The sequence below is a fragment of the Idiotropiscis lumnitzeri genome, chromosome 4 (assembly GCF_059441095.1).
Source record: "Idiotropiscis lumnitzeri isolate Australia: NSW breed Sydney's pygmy pipehorse chromosome 4, RoL_Ilum_1.0, whole genome shotgun sequence".
In the NCBI taxonomy this organism is placed as follows: Eukaryota; Metazoa; Chordata; class Actinopteri; order Syngnathiformes; family Syngnathidae; genus Idiotropiscis; species Idiotropiscis lumnitzeri.
In genome coordinates this window covers 28,055,823-28,074,032 of record NC_142394.1, presented here as the reverse complement: position 1 = coordinate 28,074,032, position 18,210 = coordinate 28,055,823, and the positions used below count along the sequence as shown (strand labels likewise).

The 18,210-nt window shown below is 46.0% G+C and overlaps 1 protein-coding gene across 1 annotated transcript in view; it reads left to right on the top strand.

The window, feature by feature from the left end:
- The window catches only part of LOC148338992 (transcription factor COE1-like), a 46,346-nt gene that overhangs the window by 8,515 nt on the left and 19,621 nt on the right, over positions 1–18,210 (top strand). The window contains exons 6-8 of the mRNA XM_088293513.1: positions 1,579–1,647; positions 16,039–16,120; positions 16,216–16,333. Of these exons, the coding sequence (XP_088149639.1) occupies positions 1,579–1,647; positions 16,039–16,120; positions 16,216–16,333 (269 nt within the window). The remainder of the gene's footprint in view (positions 1–1,578; positions 1,648–16,038; positions 16,121–16,215; positions 16,334–18,210) is intronic.

Genomic DNA, 18,210 nt, shown 5'->3' with positions numbered 1-18,210 from the left:
TTCAGCATGGTGCAGCGGGAGTTTTGCCAAATTCCTAAACATGCTTAGAGATTTGCATCGCCACCAAAATCAAGATGCGCCATTTTTTTTTCGCCCCTAGCGCATGTCCGCTCTCTACCAAATAGTCCCAAGTTTTTACCTGAGAGTGTGTTATGTGTGAGAGTGTGTTTATATGTACAGATGTGTGCGCACGTGTAATTCAGTGTGTGCACTGTCAGAATAAAGGAGATTGTGTGTGTGTGAGGGCGTGTGTGTGTGTGTGTGAGTGTGACCTTCACAGCCAAAGCCTGTGCCAAAAACACACACAAACTCACACACACACGTTGGCGTCAATCATTAGCGTGCTCGCGGCCCGAGGGGAAGCGTCATTAGCAAATGCGGTGGACGGCATGCCAGGTTTTGTTTTGCTCTTTGGAAAACGGGGGAGGCTCGAGGGGGAGCCGAGGGGCGTCCCCGGGGGGTGTGGCTGGCATGGCTCCTGGGGTCCACCGTGTTGATGACACTTCAGTGGTACTTCGTCACCACGGCAGCACCCGCGGGTGCCCATCATAATTGGTCTCCTGGAACTTTGGCTAATGGCGGCGGTGAGCGTCGCACAGAAACCGGCGACATGCAAACAGACACTTTTGACTTCATTAATGTTTCATGACACGGGTGTGTGTGTGGGTGTGTATGTGTGTATGTGTGCTTGAGGACAGCGTGACGCTCCTAAACATTAATTTTCAACAATTAGCCCAAGATGCTATGCTAATACCAGGGGTGGAGAATTATATAATTAAAAAAAACATAAGAGATGCAACCAATCACGCTCACAATCGCATATTGAGACAATCCTCGGACAATCTGCACTTTGAGGTGGACAAGCTAACCGGTCATCCACTGTCTATACAAAGATGCATTTGCGTCTTTATTTTTTTAAAATTTATTTATTTATTTTTTTTTATGAAAAAGCATTTTACCAATAGGAGGAGAATCGTGTTGATCCAAAAATGAAATCTGAAGATCATGAAACATTTGGGAGACCTAACGTTAAGACATATTGACATTAATAGAGTAAAACATTACTTAAGAAAAATAGATTTTTTTTTTCCCCGCAATTATATCCTTTAGAATGAACAGCGACTAATCTATGCAAATAATCTCATCAGTGACATGTATTGTTTTTTTATGATATGCTATGTCTTTGCCGTTGGCGTCTGTCTTGTGGCGGCGACGGCGGCTTTCTGGGCGTGGTCCAGATGTTGTCTGCACCTCAGCTCGCTCTTGAGGAGAGACGTCCCATAATAGTCATAATATTAATAAGCTGAATAGCAAATTCACATTTTAACAACTCAACAACTTTCAATTTTATCATTTTAGAGAGAGAGAGAGCGAGAGAGACTGTCTGTCTGTCTGTTAGGCGGTTGTAAGTTTTATTACAGTTTGTTACAGTCGTATCAAATATTTGTCACACACATGATACAGTATGAATGTTATGACCATAAGATATTAAATCTGCTTGTGTACACGGAACGTGTGCATGTGTGTGTCGTTTTGTCGTCTGATTCAATATTAACGTGTTCTGCATTTCCTCCTCAGTCGCTGCTGTGACAAAAAAAGTTGCGGCAATCGAAACGAGACGCCGTCTGACCCCGTCATCATCGACAGGTAGGACACGCCCCCTTTGTGTGTGTGTCACTTCCGGTGTGTGTTTGTGTCCGTCGCTGCTCCTTCAAACAGGAAGAACGAGAGTGTATGATGATGTCATTGTTTGGATTCGGTGTTGAGCCTGGACACGTGCTTAGTATGACACGTCACATGCGTGTAAAAGCCACAATGCGGCAAATAGTCGAAACTCGTTCCTTGAGCAATGTGAATATTATTTTTTTTTTAAACCCCAAAACTTCCAGACATCTGCCTTCAAGCTTGTTGCCGCTGATTTGAGTGCTTCCGCAATGTCGTTTCGATTGGCTACCCTCTCGTGGTGATCAATTTGTGGTATTAAGAAATGATGTCTTTGTATTTTTTTTACTTATTTATATTTTGGATTTGTAATTTTGTAATGTGTGTCTTGAATTGGGGCATGCAACAAAATGGCACAATGTCTCGCTGTAGCTCTGCATTGTTGTCATGAGATACAATCATTAAAAAAAAAAAAAAAGAAAAGGTGTTGACGTCCATCAAGGTCGCAAAGATTTCCTTGCTGCCAATCACACGTCGGTCGTCCTTGAAACTGCCGTCTGTCCGTCGGCACTTGCCCGCAATTGGACGCACAGGTGGGAGTCGATGACCTCACAGGAGGTCGGCAGACAGGAAGTAGCCGGTCCGTGTTGGCTCGTTAGCGAGGCCTTGGACAACGGCCACGCACGCACATTAACAAGCAAAAACTGTGAGCCTCATTTGACTTTTCCATTTGACACTTTGATGTCGCTGAAGTTGCACATGATGAATACACGCGAGCACAATAGAATAGAACAGAACGCAATAGTCTAAAAATAGTAAAACACTAGATAGGCTGGGCAAAAAAATAGACACTTTCTAAATGTACATCTTCAATTTTGATATCCAGCAAAAGCGTATCGTTGCCACACCAGAAAAAACAAAAATTCCGTATCACTTTCTAACATTATAAATTTCACATTTGATGTGATCAAGTTTACATTTCAATGTTTGGGTTCAGGTGACTGGTGGAAAATTATTTTTATGTCTTCGAAATCGAAGTTAAAAAGCTACGCCATGAAGCTCTTCTTCTTCAGGACTTTAGAACATCAAAATAAGAAAAAACTTACTGTGATGTGAAGGGAAATCACGTGCAAATCTGAAACCTTTAAAATATGAAATAAATCGTGCTGTACCATGAAATTGATCACATAACTTGAAATGTAAAAATTGTAATGTTAAAATGTGAAATTTTATCACATTATCTCGATTTCTTTTCTCAATTTGCATTATGACAGATAATTGTCTATAATTGGCACCAACGACGATTCGCCGACGGCTGCAGTATGGCGCCATCTAGCGGCGAGGAGGACTTAGTCCCTTGTCAGATTTTCTTTGCCGAAATCAAATTCCTGGTCCCCGTAGTCACTCGGGTGTGTGCATCTCTTCAATAAAAGATTATTTGATACCTTGCTCAAAAATGATGAGGTGCGCTACAATTCAAGGACGCTTCCCTATGAAAGTGGAACGATTCCATTGGGTTCGATTCGGTGCGATTATAATTTGATTCCACTACTTTTCAGTTCTGTAATTGTGACCTTTAAAGATATATATCTCTTCAAGAAAATACAATTCCATACATACCTTGATATATCTTTCATTTGAATAATTCGTTCAATTCGATGCACTCGCCTCTTTTAAATCAAAACCGATTATCCGATTCAAATAATTTTTTTGCTACACCCCTAAGAGCCGCCCTTCCCTCGATAGCACAACATGGAACGTAACAGAACATAATCAAATGCCACAGGGCAGAGTTGGATGAATGATCCGAAAAGAACAGACGAGAATATAAAAAGAAGAGAATTGAATGAAATAAGATCACAATTTGACAGAGTTGAATTGAAACGAACAAAATCGGATTGCGGCTGGCGACAAGCGCAACTGTGACAACGACACACTAAGGATGACGCGCGAGCGCATACGCACGAGCGCCATTCGGGTCATGCTGGTGATTTACAGCGACTGGTTGTTTCTCTGCATTTTAGTGGCTGTTAAGAAAGAAGGATTTATTAGGCACACACACGCGCACACACACACGCATGTGCAAATGTGGCGAGTGTGTTTAGTGAGCGATCATGCAAATGATATTGTAGCAGCTACAGTAAAGACATTTAGTGGGGGCAACTAAATCACTCAGATGCGCTCACACACACGCACACACATGTACACGGATGACATCAAGTAAAGGTTCTGAGTGAAACGTGTCGTGTGGCTGTGAACATGACAATTACAAGTCGTGTGTGTGTGTGTGTGCGTGTGTGTTGCGTTGGCTTTATCGCAGCAAATATGAGCAATTAGCGTTGTGCAGGCGATGTCAGTGCAAACATCAATTGAAGTCAAGTGTCACACCTCAGCCGTAACCGCCCCGCCGTCTGAGCGCCACCCCCCCCCCACTTTAATGCTCACGCCTTACATGGAGGTCACCACCCGCTTACGCTCGCACACGCCGCTTGACGTGGCAAGTTGTTGGGTGTGCGGTGATGAAGGGTGACCTTTGAACTCATCGTGTCTTTTCGTCTCCGCCTGTCTCAGGAGGGACGCGCAGCCCACTTCCTATGCGCGCTACATACTCACTAGAAACTCGTTCACTCACACACTCACTAGTTCACGTGACAAAGTCAAAGTCCCCTCCTGAGCTCACTTGCTCAATCCGAACTCTTTAATTCATGAGATTCCTAATGACGAAGCTTGCTCGTTTTCTCACTCTCACACGTTCTCAGGTGCTCATGACTAAACGCCACAAACTCACTCACTTTTTTGGTCACTGTTTCATTTACTCAATGAGTCGTTACTATCAACTCACTCACTCACCAGCTTAACCTCGTAACTAACTTGCTGGTTCAATTACTAACATATTCACTCGGGTGCTCACGACAAAGTAACAAACTACCAGCTCTCTCGATAGCTAACTCAATCTGTTAGGACTAACTCGCTCACTCACTAATACTCCCTATTAACTCTTTCACTTGCTTATTCACTCACTTCCTCGCCTTACTAACTCATTCGTTTGCGTGGAGACTGACTACTAAGTCACTCACTGATTTGCTTGGTGACTCTTTACTCACTCAGTTGTCCGTTCAGTCAGTCAGTCACTCACTCACTCACTCACTCACTCACTCACTCACTCCATGGCCGGGAGACAAGCAGCTGTCCCAGGTCATGTTGCACCACGTCCAGTCTTTTTGTCATCAGTAGGAGGGCACTGTCTTCCTATTGGTCAATGCCGAACGTAGGACGCGTTACACTATGCAGCAAGACAAACTTCAAACATGGCAGACTTTTGTCGTTGTGGAACCACACGACCAATCGCTGAGTACGTCACACAATGCGAACTGCAATGCATTGAGACGTCTCAAAATCGGCTGTGTGACGCTACGCTCGTCTGCGACACATCTGTCGCAACTTTCGAGGAGTCGGACGTCGGTATAAGTCACTCGCTTGGTTGTTAGTTGGAATGCTTATGAAGCTCTTGCACTTCACTCTCTCACTACTAAGCCATTCACTCACTCGTTCGTTCACTCACTCACTCATGACTCCTTCGTTCGGTTCCTCACTACCAACACTCACTCAGTCACTTGCTCGCTCACTCGCTTGCTTTCTGATTGGCTTGTTATTGTCAAGCCTCAACATTGTATGGACATGTAAGACACGCACACGTGTTTGTCATAAATGGAGTTTCCCAGAGGAAATCAGCGAGTGAGCAAGAGAGAAAGTTCACAAGTCAACAATAAGCTGTTTTTAGCCTTGTGTTTACTTTGTGTTTGTGATGGATGTGCGCGCACGTGTGTCTGTGTGTGTGTGTGCGTGCGTGCGTGCTTCAGCAGCCGCTGGGACTCATCAAGAGGCCGCGCTAAGCTAGGCTAAGCACGGCTGTGGTGGGCGGGGCTTCCATGTTGGCAAACAGCTGCTCACCGACTTCCTGCTCGCACGTAATTGGTCGCAGCAAATGTGATGACATCACCAGCCGCTGTGTTAACAACTGCACATGCGAACGAGCGCCCCCCATGGAGCGGGGGATCATGGGAAAATTGGGAAAGCCCGTCAGCATCCCCTCTCACTTACATCCCAGCATGCAACTCACCTCCGCACACACACAAACATACACCAGCACGCAGAAACACAGACACACAAGTACACACACACGGATATTGCAAACTCACTACATACACAAACATGCACAGAGCACAAAATATACACACACACACACACTTAGACACTCATTCACCTATTGCAACCATTTTTGTAAACTTGTCATCCTATTTGACTGAGGTCCTTAAAGCCTGAATCTTTGATGCTCCTCGTGTGAGTGCGTGCGTGCGTGCGTGCGTATGTGTGTGTGTGTGGGAAATGTGACTCGGGCATGCTGAGACAGAGCAATCGGCGGGCAGATGATGTTGTGTGGATGGGGTGCAGGGTGCAAATGAGACAGTTGGGGGGGTGATTGAGCTCAGCACTAAGGGAGGAGGAGGAAGATGAAGAAGAGGAGGAGGATGCGAAGACAGTCTGGATTTCTGTACCAAGATGGAAGCAGACAAGAAGCTGTGAGTGTGTGTTTGTGTGCTGCTAAGTGCGTGTTTGCGTGTGTGTGCTTGCCTGTGTGTGTGTGTGTCTGACGGACTGTGTCTAGTGTGTGACTGCAAGTGTGTGTGTCTGAGCATGTGAACATGCATGTGGATGTGAATGTGTGTGTGTGTAATTGTGTGAATGTGCGTGTGTTCAAGTGTGTGTGCGTGTTTGAATGCAAGTGAGTGATGTTTGAGCGTGTGCAGGTTGTGGAAGCGTTTTTTTTTTTTCGTAAATCATTCTTGAGGTGACGACCACCATTTCTTTTCGCACAGACATAACACCCCCCACACTTAACTAGTGTTTGCTTCTTTTTTTTAAAATGTTTTTTTATTGAACTCGTGCAAGTCAACAAAAATAAAGCGTGGTGCTTTGACGTCTGAGTGTGGCGCAATACTCGCATGTCAAAGCGCCCCAAGAGGACGAGCAGAAGTGACGAGTTGGCAGTCACGTGACGCCGTCACCTGTTGTCGGGAGACGAGGAGGAATCACGCGCGCTTTTCCTATTTCGAGGGGTGGCGGGCGGGGGTTTGGTCTTGGCAGGTGCCATGGCGCCCTAAAGCGGCACTAGTGGGAGGCGGCATCTGGCGGACGGGCGGGGGCGGGGGCGGCAGGGCCTGGAGAGCATCGGGCGGCAACGCTTTACTGGCCAAGCCCGCCGGCCGCAGATGGCGGCGGCCGCCGAGGTCACGTGACGGGCGTGTGCTGGAATGGAGGGGAGGCGGGGTCATGGCAACATCAGGACCGTGCCATGCTACATTAAAGAGCGCCGCGAGATTGTCCAGGCGTGTGGATGCCGCTAGTAAAAGCTGATAGCCACGTGATACCTTTGCATCACGCACGCACACACACGGGATGGCAGCTGGTTTAGTTTAAAAAAAAAAAAAAGTCCTTTAGAAGGAAGTTGATATGAACACACACACACACGCACCCCGGCTTGCTCTCGCATTTATTTTGTTTCCTTTTTTGATTCCTTACATCTTTTTTTGGGGTTCCTTGTTGGTTTCCTCCACATTTGATGTGGTTTGATTCTGTTTTTGCTTTCTTGTACGATTCCTTCTTTTTTTCCCTCCCACATTCGTGTTGCTTCCTAATTTGGTTGATTGAATGGTTCAGTGTTTGCATTTGTATGTACTTGCGCTCGTTTGGTTCTGTTGGGTTATTCACGTGCTTGTTGGGTCCTTGTATGCTTCGTAGCTTGGTTTTGTATTTGCTTTCTTGTTTGGTTCCAAACATACTTGCTTGCTTTGTTTGTGGTTCCTTATTTGGGTTTGTTTCATACCTGTTTGGTTCCCTTTTGTGATTCATTGTTTAGTTTCAGGTGCAATTGTTTGGTTCCCTGACTGGTTCCTTATTTGGGTCCACACACACACACACACACACGCACACCCCCCCCCCCACGCACACGCACACACACACACGCATTGTTGCTGGGGATGCGTGGGGGTGTGTGTGTGAGTGTGTGTTTGTGTGTGATAGTTTTGTGTGTGCACGCGTGAGTGGCTGTCATGTTGTTATTGGTAGTCGAAGTGAAAAGTGTATTTTGTGGGAATGTTCTTATTTTTGCGGACTGGTAAATGGACTTTTCAAGGTGAACGTCTTCTTTCAGCAGCACCTTGACAAATTAATTTGGGGGATGGGAACGGTTCGGAGCAGGGGTGCGAATGTTTTTTTTTTTTTTGTTGTTGTTTTTTGCCAGGCGAACGAGCTCAGTCAGCTAGCCACCGTTGATGCAGGTTCATGCGTGATGCAAATGACTTGCAACCAATCACGTCGACACAAATAGTTTATCAATATTCTTGAGTAATTTGCTCGAATATTCCAAATATTTGTCTTCAAATTTACAAACTTTTCCAGGTGAAACAATGGATCGATCAATCATCAACTATTTTGATATGAACGATCACTCCGGTATCGATTGTTTAGCTTTAAAAACAATCAGTATTTGGAATTTTAGCGTCTCAACAGAAAATATTTTCCAATTTTTGTTTTCCTCTGTAAAAGCAGACTGCTTATCTTTGTTTGTGTGTGTGCGTGTGTGTGTGTTAAAAATAAGACACTTCCACACATCTGCTTTTACTTTGGAAAACAAAACATTTTGACTAATGTTCTGTCAAATTTGATCAACCAAAGCAGTAACTGACTCACTCAGTTTCAGCAATGGAAATTTGAAATACTGTCCTGTTCTTCAATAAAAAGATGCAAATTAAAAACTTTTTTTAAATCTAATTCATTAGTTACCATTAAAGATTACTGTAAAAAAATAAATCACACACAACATTTAAAAACAACAACCAAAAACATTCTTCTGCACGGCGCCCTACGCGTTAAAATGTCCCCGTGTGTACATATAAGTGTGAATATGTGTATGTGCTGTCCATTGTGTGTGACATCATCACCAGTGAACTCTTTTGATTGGTCATCTCATACAATGTCACCTTGTTGCAACCTTGTGCTGCTTTTTTTTTTTTCGTTACGAGCAACGTCCTTCATCGCGTAGTCCTCAACACACACACGCGCACGCACGCACACACACGGGCGTAGTTTGAGTTTATGAAGATTCCTTGATGAGCATGTGGATTGTCCTGCGTGGCTCGTCCGTGTCCATCTGTGCTGCAAACCTTCGTCACCCTCCTCCTCCTCTTAGTTCTTCTCGTCGTTTTCTTCCTGCTCTTCCTCTGGTTGGTCCTCCCGGTCGTGCGTATGCGTTAGCTAGCAGGTGTTCTTTTAAGGCCTAGCGCGCGTAATGTTGCCCCAGAGTCCGCTTTAGGCCTCCACCGCCATCCGAGCGAAGACGCCACTCTGCCAAACGACCCCACCCCCACCCCACCCCTTCCTTCAAGCCCCCCCTCCCCACTTTGTGAGTCCAGTGGGTCTGGGGCTGTGCAAACCTCCACAATTTCCCCCCTCCCTCCACTTCCTGCCTCTTAAACTGTCTGAAGTCACGCTGACCTTCAAAGTGTGACATCACTGAACTCGCAGGACGCCTGGCTGCGACTGCAACCTGCCGCAACCATTCGGAAGTGGATGGTCGTCCAGCGCGCAGGTGCAGAGTGACCGGTCATTATTGGTGACCCGTGACCAGTCGTTATCTAACCTCTCCCGTCCTGTCTTGTGTGGCTGAAACAATGACAACTTGCACGTTCTGATGTTGCGCTAACGTGCTAAAGGCTAATCGTTGCAGCGAGCGAGTGCCTAATGACGACGCCATGCAAGAGAAAGTGGAATAGCAAGGCTACAGTGTGGGGGGGGGTTAGTTTAGCTTATTTTAGCTTAGCAGTGCGTACGTGCGGCGTCTCGCTAATCACGCCTTCTAATCCCGCCTGTCAAACGCTCCAATCAAAGAGCGCGATGCTCCGCCACCCTTTAACCGGCTAATCTCAACGCCGCAGGAGGATTCTGGGAAAAAAAAAATTCAGGATGAAGACAGGCTGCCCCCCACCACCGCCAACCCAATACCTCCCACCACCCCCTCGACAAAACTCCTGCCCCCCCCCTGGACATTCACTGTCCGCTCAAATTCAAAGCAGCCGGGGGCTCCGGGCCACCTAGTTGGGAGCGCAGGTGTGTGCGTGTGTGTGTGAACACGAGCATCGATCCATCGACCCATTCCCCCTTTGCCCCCCACCTGTGCTAGCGGGCTTAAGTGTTATTTAGTCGTCAGTCATTAATGAACACGCTCACACTCTGCGGCTGTCAATCACACACACACGCACACACACCCCCTCACAAAGTTGGGGTGTGTGTGCGTGTGTGTAGGGGTGTGTGTGTGCGCGTGTGGAAGTAGGTACATGTGCACTTTCTGTGAGGCCGTCACATCTGCTTCCTGTCACCAAACACTCACTTTGTCAACACATGCGTCCACACACACACACACACGCACATACACGTGCACGCCTTCACTTTTATATATGTATACATGTTCACACATGTAAACATTCATGCATTCCCACACAAATTTTCTCACACACACACATTCACAACTGATGCACGCATGCAAAATTTTACTCCCACACACTCTTACACATGCAATCACACGCATGTGCACACATGTAAACACTTTGATTTGGTGACATGAGAAAATGAGACGTTGTTGTGAACTTGGAACACGCACCGAGCTCCAGCGCATGCGTGTTCATGCGTGACCAGGCAAAGGTTGTGGATTATTTTATTGTAGTATGTTTTAATTTTAATTTTTAATTTTTTTTTATTTTTCAATTCAGTTTAATTTTAATGAGGTTTTTGAGTCGCTTTTGGTTTTTCCAAAAGCACTTCGTTTTAGTTTTAGTATTAATTTTTATTTTTTTAAATGTTAAGTATTTGTGGAGTGCAACGTGTGATTTGAGTTAGCTTTATAAATCTAAGACATACTTTGTTATTTTTTTTTTTTATTTGTATTTTTTTTAAGAACTTTCAAAATTTTTAGATGTAATTGACCTAAATGTTGAGGTATCAAAACGTTGGTGCTGACAGGAAGTTGTGTACGTACTTTCCGTTGCGTCCTTGCCTTGTTGTGTTGAGGATGTCTGAGACTTTCCTAAAGTCAGGCAGGCCCCACCCATTTTGGGACGGACGAGCGTTCCCGGCGCGACCGGGTGGGAAGCGAAGCCGCGCTCGACATGTGTTGTTGATTTGAAGAGCGGCCTGCAGGAAGTGCATGCTGGGACCTCGCACCACTTTCTCCTCTGGGGAACGGGCGGCGAGCACGACCCGATGCTGCCGTCCCACAACCCTCTAAGACCTCCCCAACCCCGAAGACCCGCTGTTCGCAATCCACCTCTGGCTTGCTCATTTCCTGTCATGTGGTCGTCATGGAAACGTCAGCAAGCTTGGCAACGTCGCCTTTGCATGTTTTGTCGCATGTACGTCACAACAGAGGTCTTGGCTCTCGCGTTTGGAGAAATACCTGGGGTGAAATAACCTTTTCTCTTGAGCGCCACCAACAGGCGGTCGCTGCTCACGCCTGTTTTTACACCACTGGGCCGTGTGTGCGTGTGTGTGTGGGTGTGTGTGTTCTGTGTGTGTGTGTGTGTGTGTTGTTTTTGGTCTCTGCTGGTGCCTTGGCAGCACTTTTTGCTGTTTTGTCAGGAGTGCCGTCACCTCTGAAAAGGTGAAAACGCCTCGATAACAATTGCTTGGTTACCACGGCGACCCATCTGACTTGTCCCGGAGAGGCGGAAAATCAAACTGGTCCATTCCGTTTCCGTCGCGCTGATTCTCAGCTCATATCTGAGAGAAACAAGGAACTAGTCGCCAGTCCTTTAAACATCACGCGTGAGAGGTTGGAGTGGCGTTTGTGGCGTCCCGCCTGGCAATGCTGACGCCGCATAACACCTCTGCGCGGGCACAGCGTGACCGAAACGCCGACAACAGCAAGAAAAACTGTGACTGGAAGCGGCGACAGCGATGGAGGCGCTTCCCTTCCAGCGACCGATCACGTCGCGGCGCGTGTGGTTTGTTGAACAAAGTGTTAGCATGTTGTCACCTGCTCGTGTAAGCGCCGCCACATATGGCGACCAGTTCCAAATCGAGATAATGCGCATACATTTGCATCCCTAACGTCGACGTTGAATATGCAAATGAAGCTTGTGTTTGCGGCGACAACACAGGAAGTCACGCGACCACGAAGATGCGTGGTGTCACTCGGCAACTTGAAGTGGATCCAAAATGGCTCCACAGTGAACACGAGCGATTATTCCATCAATAAATCGAATGCAACTTCATTTTGATTGCAAAATATTTTGATTCCGATGACTGTTGATTCAATTGTCAACAATAATTCTCCGCAATGAATCGCATTTGTGAGGGCCTAAATGTGAGTAAAAACACACCAAACTTCGCACACACATTAGGCTTGATGAAATATTTCATATTTTATAATTGTCACACAGGAGTACAAAAAATGGGTCTTTAGCGCCCCCTACTGAGGTGTAAAGGAAACCCTACGTCGGTATGTTTGACCTAGGGCCATGAAAATTGGGCCCCTGCGGAACCTGCTGATGATCTGATCATTTGAATCAGGTGTGTTGCAGGTGGGCAACTTCTAAAACATGCACAAAGCGGCCCTCGAGGACCGTACCTTGAGACTCCTTGAACAATAAACAATTTTTCCCCAATTCCTCAAATTAAGCTGGGAGTGGTCACAAATTGCTTGCTTGAAGAATTTTTCACCGTTTGCCAAAATGCTGCTTACAACCATACAACACCCGTACGTCAAGTTTGCTCGCCCAAGTCAAACAAAAAAATCCCCCAAAAAAACAAATCATGCGAGCAAAAGCTTGTATCTCCAGCCACCACTTTTCACGCTCTGGACGTACAGAAACATGATGACACGTATGTAAAGGCAGCGGATATCGGAAGAGACTGTGACTTTGAGTGGGAGACGCACTCAGAGGTGTTTGTTATTTTGAGTGCGGTCCAAGGTCGGGCCAGATGGCGGCGGCCGGCGTCAACCTTGACGCTGACCGCTGGTCCCCACGGCGCCACCGCCGCCTTCGCCACGGCAACACACCTCGCGACACGACCGCAGCATCGCACCCGCACGCCGCCAAACAGATGGACGGAAGCAGAGAGCGTTAAAAAGCTCAAATGTGCCGAGAAAACACACACGCTGCAAAAAAAAAACAAAAAAAAACGCGCGTTTGCTCTCAGCACTTGTGCCAACTAGGTGTGTGCGTGTTCGTTTGTGTGTGTGCGTGTGGAGATGCGACTTCAAAGGAGAGTAAATTACATTTACTATGTAATGTTTGCATCATTATTCCTTCTCGTTATCAGTAACCAATCAACTGTATGCGTGTGTGTGTGTGTGTGTGCGCGCACGCGCGCGTGTGTAAATGTAAATGTGCTGTTTAATGATGAAACGTCAGCGGAGGTTCACACGGGCCGCCTGCAGGGAAGGAAGTGGATCGAAGAGCAATGGATGAGTTTCAAATTGATCGGCATTAATTTCAACCTGAAAATAAAGGCGGACAGGATAAAAATTTTCATGAAGATGTAGATGAAAAGATCAATAAAGGACCATTTGAAATGTAGCGCTATTTAAATGTGAATTGTCTTTTGCCTCATTAGCCTCGTTAACCAAATTAGCCACATTAGGTTCGTTAGCCTCGATAGCCACATTTGCCTCGCTAGCATTGTTAAGCAAATTAGCCACATTGGAGCTGTGGCCTTGCTAGCCATTTTAGCTTCATTTTCCAATGTGAGGCATACCACATTAGCATTAACTGAATTAGACACATTAGCCTTGTTAGCCTCATTAGCCAAGTTAGCCTTATTAGCCAAATTTGCCTCATTACCCACATAAGATACTTTAGCCTGGTTAGCATAGCAAACATGATGATAAATGCATCTGAAGTGGCTGCAAAAATTTGAACCAAATCTTAGTTGAATGTTGAAACGTATTTCGCTTCTTGTATAGTGTCACGCTCTTAAATCAGACACAAGAATTAACGTGGATTTACTCTGGATTTACGTGGATAACATAAATTTTACACTTATTCAGGATACAACTTGAAGTGGTTCTTAACAGAACTAGTACTGTATCTGAATTGAATTGGACCCGGATCTTAAATGTACTTGAAGCGTCTCTCAAGTGAACATGAAATGGATCTTCGAAGTTCATCGTTCTGAACTGAAATGGACACTTAAATGAAGCTGAAATGCTTCTTAAGTGAATTGAAAGTGGTTGTCAAGTGAGTCTGAATGAACTTGAAGTGAATCTAAAGTGTACTAGAAGCGGATCAAGTGGTTGACACGAGACTTGACTGACAGTTGAGTGGCGGCCATGCTGAATCCCGCACGAGCATCTACCAGCAGCTGTGCTACAAACTAGCGCCATTAGCATTAGCGGAAGCCCCTCCTCTCAACATGATGACATCACACATTCACTCATCTCGTTGCCGTTGATGACATCATCAATTTATTTGAAAAAAACATTTCACGATGTACTTCGTAGAAACACACTGATTCTGAGAGTCTATTCTTGAACTTGTGACCTCGTCCACCATAACACGCATTCACACACGCGCACACGCACTACATCTCCCAGCATCCCGTGGGGCTGCTGCAGGTGTTCTGGGAGGAGCGGGAACATTTTTCTACTGGAACCGCTCAACATACTGCTGGCTGCCATGCAGTAATGACAACAGCAGACCTGTGTGTGTGTGCGTGGGTGTGTGTGTGTGTTCTCATGCACATTGTGTGTATGTCTTGGCTCCATAGTGCTTTTTTTTTTATATAAAATGTTTTTCCCCCATTTTACAATCCAACTCTGACTTCCACCTCATTGTAATGTGTCTCCCACACTCACGCACACACAATCCTTGTGTGCGTTTGCAGCTAAGTTCTTCTTCTGTGGTTTGTAACCCCCTTCACTTCCTGTCCCAATGTTGAGAATGTTTGGGAACTTTTGTTGAAGTTCGACCCTAACCCTCACTCGTGTGTGTGTGTCTGAAAAAGAGGTACATGCATGCACTCACACACAAAAATACATGCACCTAAACCTTGCACATACAAACTCACACACATGCGGTCACGTCTTGTTATACACGCGGTGGCCTGCAGAGCGGCGCCATTCAAGCTATCAGACGGAACCAATTTGAGATTTTTTTTTCGTGTGCGTGGAGTGCACTAATGAGAAACCGGAGGCACATGCCCGGTATTCGTGTGTGTATGCGTTGTTTTTTTTTAATTTATTTGATTTTTTTTGTATGGAGAGGAGGGGGGTCAATTGTGTCTTAACGGCTCATCAAATATTGACTTTGATTGTCCACGCTGGTGGAAGTGGAGCCTCATGTCATTTTCACATCTTGCCTGTTGAATTATTGATGACATGTAGCTGAGCCAACAAGCCACGCACACACGTATGAGCATGATCATGTGATGCTAATGTGCATGCACACACGCGCGCAAAGCCGCTCTTATTTGCTGCTAATTAGCAGCCCAGCCAGCGCCGTTATTTCAAGAGGCTAACATGGCCATCATGTAAATATTACACTTGACCTCAACTCCTAATCACGTCTCCTGCGGCGTCTGTGCGTGTTGACGCTCACAAAATAGTTTTCTTTGTCTTGTGCCGGCTGCTCTCCTCGGTTACAGTGTTGAGTGCGACCAATGGTTTGTCACTGTCTGGTCGCCCGCCGCGAAAGCGAATGTGACGCTAAGCTAGCATTGCACTCACTCATGTTGTCATTGCGGTGAAATGAAATATATTACATTTTTTTTTTTCTGATTATTGATTTGACTCTGCTGCCACGACTACATTTGTGTGTGTGCTTGTGTGGGTGTGCGTGTGTCTGTGTGTTGTAATCCGAATCCAATCTAATTGTTTCCCATAATGCGTGGGTGTGGTGGGATGACATCATGCCCAACACACACACACAGACCTATTAATTTATTGAGGTGTGTGTGCTAACACACACACACTGTAAAGCAGTGGTGGGCAAAGTATGAGCGGCGGGCCGCATATCGGCTTCGGAAACTGGTGTATTCTTTATATTTCGTAATTGCTTCTTAAATTGTATCGATTAGAGGCGAGAACATACTATTCAACGATTACAATTAAAATCTTTCCTTTGTTTTTTCATGCCCATTTAAAAAAGAAAAATCCTTGCCTGCCCGCTGTGGTTAGGGTGGCGGCATTGTGTGTGACCTAGCTCCATTTTAGCAGCAAATATTATTATATTTTAATGATTAAACATCAGTCAGGCCAAACACCAGCCAAGCAAATCTTTTTGGATCTTGTACTGAGCTGTTTTCTTTTGCCTTGTGTTGCAGGTTCTTCCTCAAGTTCTTCCTCAAGTGCAATCAGAACTGTTTGAAAAATGCGGGAAATCCGAGAGACATGAGGCGCTTCCAGGTCAGTCGCATAGCAACCGCTACTCAACGCCATGTTGCCCGTCATATTTAAAAGCTGACGGACCATCAAGGTGTTTTCCGCTCACTTGTCGGCAGGTGGTGGTGTCCACCACGGTCAACGTGGACGGTCACGTGCTGTCCGTCTCCGACAACATGTTTGTCCACAACAACTCCAAACATGGCCGCCGCGCACGACGCCTGGACCCGTCCGAAGGTAAGACCATGTTATTTTTGTACGGTGGGGTGTGGGCGGAGCTTTTGACGGGGGGCATTATTTTGTCCACGCATCTTAAAATCTGAAGGCGATCGTGCCAATTTCTTAACTCCTTCACTGGCAGCCCTGGTAAAATGAATGTACTTTTTGGTGTCTATATCCGTCAATGGCAGCGAATAAATTAAGTGGGTTTGACGATGAGTAAAATAAAACATTTTATGACAAACACAAACGTATTCAAGCGAACAATCAAGATGGTGGCGGAGGAGATGAAGAAAATATTGTCGGAGACAAACTTATTCTTCCTTTGTCCGCTTCCGTCTTATCATTTAACCAAAAGCCCACCCGTCTGGGACGTAGCCCACAGTAAAATATGCCGCCGTTCACTCCCCCCCTCGCTCCCCTGACAACTCCCACCCGTCTGGGACACGCTGGAAAGTAATAGAAGCCTTCCCAGAGTCAGTCATCAAAGAGGCGTCTGGCAGCGTCCTCTCAGCTGACGTCCCGGCTCGCCTCTTTCAAGTACGCTCGAACGGAGCTGGCGGGCGCGCCGGGCGGTGCGGCGCTCATCTCGGCGGGATGTTGATGAAAGAAGCGCTCACCTCCTCAGATGGCCCCAACATGTTTGCCGTGCACCTGAGCTGGGACAAAACAAACGCTCCTTGACACCAATCTGTCGCCGCCGACGCGTCAGCTTGTGATTCTTCTTGAGACCACCTTGACACCATCGAGGGAGGAGTGCTGGTCCTTGTGGTCCGAAGGCTCTTCGTCGTCGTCGTCGTCGTCTTCTTCTTGTGGCGCGCCGTCCTTTCATCTACTTTTCAAAAAAAGTGTCAACATCTGCTGGTGTGTTTGTCCCCAAGCTCCCCCGGCATCCTCCAGACGTGCTTCTCTTTTGCTTTGTGTCGGGGTCCACGTGCAAAAGACGCATCATAGGGTTTGTTTACCATCCTGACAAAAGGCGGGAAATGAATGTGACCATCACAATGAAACGCACGGCTTCGCCGCGGCCCCACTTCCTCTTTTGTCAGCTCGTCACGCCTTTCGCCAAACACTCGCCCGGCCGCCAGTCACAATTTTTCCGGGCAATACGACGCAAGTATTGACTGGAAAACGTGGATTTTCAAAATTATTGGACCTTGTTTTAGTGACAAACTACATGTTTTTATGAGACGTGTCATGGTTAACTGTTGCTCCCATGATAATATTAACATCAATACAAGAAATAGAGTGAGTCATCATTTTCCTACCGACCTTCCAAACCATCCAATCAGTCAACCCATCACGTCACTAAATAACAAACCAACCAACAAGTCAGTCAACTAACTGACCTGCCACTTGAACAACCGACCAAACCAACTAACCGACCCGTCAAATGACTAAATAACTAACAATCAACCAGATGACCAACCAATCCAGGCGTGGGCAAACTACGGCCCGTGGGCCACATGCGACCCGTTAAACATTTTAATCCGGCCCGCCAAACTTGAAAAAAATTCAATGTATAAACCTTGTTAATGTTTTATTTACTAAATACTGTGACATATATTTTGTTGTAATGCTTTTGCTCACTTTCATTTAAAATTAAATGTATTGTTTTTCCTCTGATGAGGTGAGGTTACCAAAACACTCCATCCATCTGCTGCTCCTGGTCCGGCCCCTCTGTCAAATTTTGGAACCCATTGTGGCCCACCAATCAAAAAGTTTGCCCACCCCTGAACCAACCAGTCAGTAGACCAACCAAATAATCAAGTAGTCAACTAACCAACCAATCATTTAATTAGAAACCCAAGTGACGAACCGGTTGAGCGACTAGACCAATTGATCATCCAAGTAAATAACTAAGCAGCCAACCAAACATCCAAGTAACCAATGAA